Genomic DNA, 3,424 nt, shown 5'->3' on the forward strand with positions numbered 1-3,424 from the left:
AAAACAGGAAGGGGTATTGGCACCAACACGCGTATAGTTGAATACACCTGAAATGAAAAAAGCGGAATACAACGAAATGCCTTCTTATAATGTCTCTGATCCGATATGAAGATAAGTCCCCTCTCTTGCCTTACTCAACTCGGCTTAAAATGATCCCAGGGACTAACCTCTCGTGTGAATTTGGATCGTGAAATAAGGCAGCATTGGCAGTTACATTAACCGTATCCCCTACCCAAACACAACTATTGTTAACACAACAATGCACACTTCACACTTCAGACTCCACAATTATCGAAAATAAACTCAAAGCATCCTTAATTATGTCACAATTGCCTTCATATTCACTGACAACTTGCAATATAGGAAATGTTACAACAAAAGATTTGTACATTGTCTAAATCTGAAATTTTTGACTTACGTTTTCTCATGCATGTCGATGTGTGGGTCGCAAACTCCCAGGAAGCTATTTAGGGTCCACTGGCAACTTGCAGAATTGGAAAACTCGCTTTTTTCCGCAAAAAGGCCGTATTAAGTAATTTTCAAAAAAAAGATAACGCAAATTAGCGAAAATTAGCCAAATTCTGCAGAAGTTTGCAGATTCCAATTTTTTTGTGCAGAAAACTAGAGATTCTTTTGTCTTTCAAAAAATGTAAACAAAAAAAGCACGCTGATGCATCTGTGGTTAACCAAAAAGTCACAACAACAACTTCAGCTCAGTGAATGATCATCAACATTACTCTCTTGAAAACACAGACGAGAAACTGGAGAAGGCTTTAGCAGACACGTCATGGGACGGATCAACCTCTCCAGAGAGAAGCCATTTTCACGTTTTTGGGGGGGCAAAGCCTACTATCATCATGCTTTAAAGCCACAGGTTCTTCGTTCTATTCAAAACAACTCTAACAAATACAGTATTGGTAAAAAAAAAGACTCTATATCATCAAACAAAAGATTAAGCAAACTGAGAATTTGCAATGAATGATCAGTGACTCTTATCCCTGTACAATAGCGGAATCAGTATACTTATGGCAAAGCATTAGTGAGAGGAAGGGTGAACCAAATTTGCTCTATTAGCTGTTTTCTTATAAATTGTCAGAATCTCGTTCCACACAACCAAACTTCCCGTTATTTTGAAGTCAGACCAAGGCTTACATTAGAGGAGTATATCAATTTGAAGTAAAACCTCAACTACAATTATGCCATGCGTGGTTGAAACATTCAAGGTGTTCTTTATGACCAATAAGGAATACTAAAATACTAAAGATATATATTTAAACAGATCCAAAAAAGTTGTGATCTAGTAATGACCTTCTGTATTGATTCACTTCTCTTCTGCAGAACTCTCTCTAGACACATTCCCCTCAGAATCATGGTTCTCTGATTCGTCATGGTCAAACTCATCATCTGGGATATCGGATTCTTCAGATACAGACTCTTCAAAAGAATCTATATCTTCCTCTGACTCTAATATTTGCATCACGCTTTTCTTCAGACTTTCAGCCTTTGCTTCTTGTCCCGCAATCAGACGCATAGTTTCAGCGACGCTATCTCTTAATACCGTGTTAGACATAAAGGCAAGATTTTCATTGATGGCTTCGACAAGAGTAGCTTTATATTTTTTTTCTCCTTGATTGAATTCTCACGCATCATTATTTCCTTTTTAAGGTCTTGCTTTTTCTGTCGGTAGAGAAGGTCAAACATAGTCTTCTTATACTTCTTTCTCTTTTCTTCCAGAAGTCGTTTCAACTCCCTGTCACCGTTCAGGCCGATATCATCACAGTCAAAGAGTTTGCTCAAGACTCTGAAAAGAACAACATCTGCATCTAACTCTGGTAGAGCGTTCAATTCAGAAAGGCTTCCGATCACCTGTTCTCTCATGTATTGATTTCTTCTAGCATGATACAAGTGAAATTCATCGTTGCGGCATTGGCTCAAAATTTTGAGAAGTCGAACCTTATGTTTGCAGGCTATGGTCGAAATACGACAGTCGTAGTAAAACTGAACATAAATCTCTTCATCATCATCACACGGTAGCTGTCGTTGAACCTGTTTTTGTGCGTTTAGCAGTCTGCATTCTCTCATGAACTCTCCCACCTCTGCCGTAAGCTTGGTTCTTCAACTTGTTAAGCCTGGCAACTGGTATTCCAGTAGCACTCCTAACTGTTGTCCATGCTCTAGATAGTTCATTACCGACGAGAAAGTCAACATGAATACCCAATAGTTCTTGTACGGCCTCTTTTTGTTCTTCCTGCCTAAGTTTGAGATAAGGTTTTCTATCACTATTAGTGATCGAGGTATCCGCTAAGTCAGAAGAACTTTGTTATGTCATATAGATATGCTCAATCCTTAGAGGAGTAGTGACACCTTGATGCAAAACAAGTAGTGCGTCTCTTGGTGATGAAGCCTCTGGAACGGCCATGGACTAACCGTTAAACTCTGAGCCTCAACATTCAGACCTAGCACTTCCAACCATCACCCCATATAGTCGGACACCATAGAAAACCCCATTATACATCCCAATAGGTGGATGTTGACGCATCTTGATTATACTTGACGTTTACTACTAGTAGTATCGAAAGTGGGATCAGACGTGTAAATTTTTGAAGAGAGCCCTTTTTTCCACTCCTTCTGATTTCTTTTGTACATGATATCCAGAGCAGCGAGGCACAAAAGAGAAACAAAAGACGCAAAGAGCTTTCCAAAAATTGGAAAGCTCTTGCAGGAGCTCGTGCGTTTTGCGAAAACCGCCGGCATCAGCGTGCAGGCCAGACGCAAGGCAACATTTTCAATTTTGGTCTTTCATTTATAGCAGGTAAACTCCAAGCACGCGGTTTCCTTGTAGAAATTAGGCAGAATCAAATATGGCCAACTGTAACAAGATGGGAAGCTCAGATGGCAACGCACGTCATTTTCAGTACTCTTCGTAGAAAACAAATGAACAGGGAAATCTCTTGGAACAGATCAGGTTGATACACTACGGCAAAACTTCTTCTTCAAGTTATATATTGATGTCCGATTTGCATTGATTTCCATGTTAATTCCCCCCTACACACACATAACGGAAAACACACCCAGGCGTTTAGTAATAGGCACATATTTCAACAAAGCCATGATGGGCACGGGCATAGTCAATGTGGAATAATTTGATCTCCTCGTCTCTACGTCACTCCTTAGTGTGAGTGCTTTAACGTGTGTAAAGAAATATCCCCCAATTGACTGTACTGGACACGCTCCGCTTCATTCGTGACTACCATTCCTTCTCTTCTATGTGTAATCTAACTTCATCCCATTATAAGGGCAGTATAGACCCTTGACTATATATTATTCGGATATCTCTCACATGTACAAAGTTCTGTCGAAGTAACGAGCGATAGGTAAATCGTTCTCGGAATACACACTCGTGTCTTCGCCTTCCTTTATGCCT

At 39.8% G+C, this 3,424-nt stretch overlaps 1 protein-coding gene across 1 annotated transcript; it reads right to left on the minus strand.

The window, feature by feature from the left end:
• Window positions 1-1,208: 1,208 nt before the first annotated feature.
• CYBJADRAFT_165906 (uncharacterized protein) lies at window positions 1,209-2,557 on the minus strand. The gene is made up of 9 exons (XM_020214268.1): window positions 2,464-2,557; window positions 2,428-2,442; window positions 2,365-2,406; window positions 2,281-2,301; window positions 2,121-2,244; window positions 2,030-2,096; window positions 1,867-1,891; window positions 1,495-1,638; window positions 1,209-1,464 (listed from the first exon to the last, which is right to left on the minus strand). The coding sequence occupies exons 1-9, from the start codon at window positions 2,537-2,539 to the stop codon at window positions 1,322-1,324; spliced, it is 657 nt and encodes a 218-aa protein (XP_020072192.1). The 5' UTR covers window positions 2,540-2,557; the 3' UTR covers window positions 1,209-1,321.
• Window positions 2,558-3,424: the final 867 nt, after the last annotated feature.

This window comes from Cyberlindnera jadinii, assembly GCF_001661405.1.
Source record: "Cyberlindnera jadinii NRRL Y-1542 unplaced genomic scaffold CYBJAscaffold_2, whole genome shotgun sequence".
In the NCBI taxonomy this organism is placed as follows: domain Eukaryota; kingdom Fungi; phylum Ascomycota; class Saccharomycetes; order Phaffomycetales; family Wickerhamomycetaceae; genus Williopsis; species Williopsis jadinii.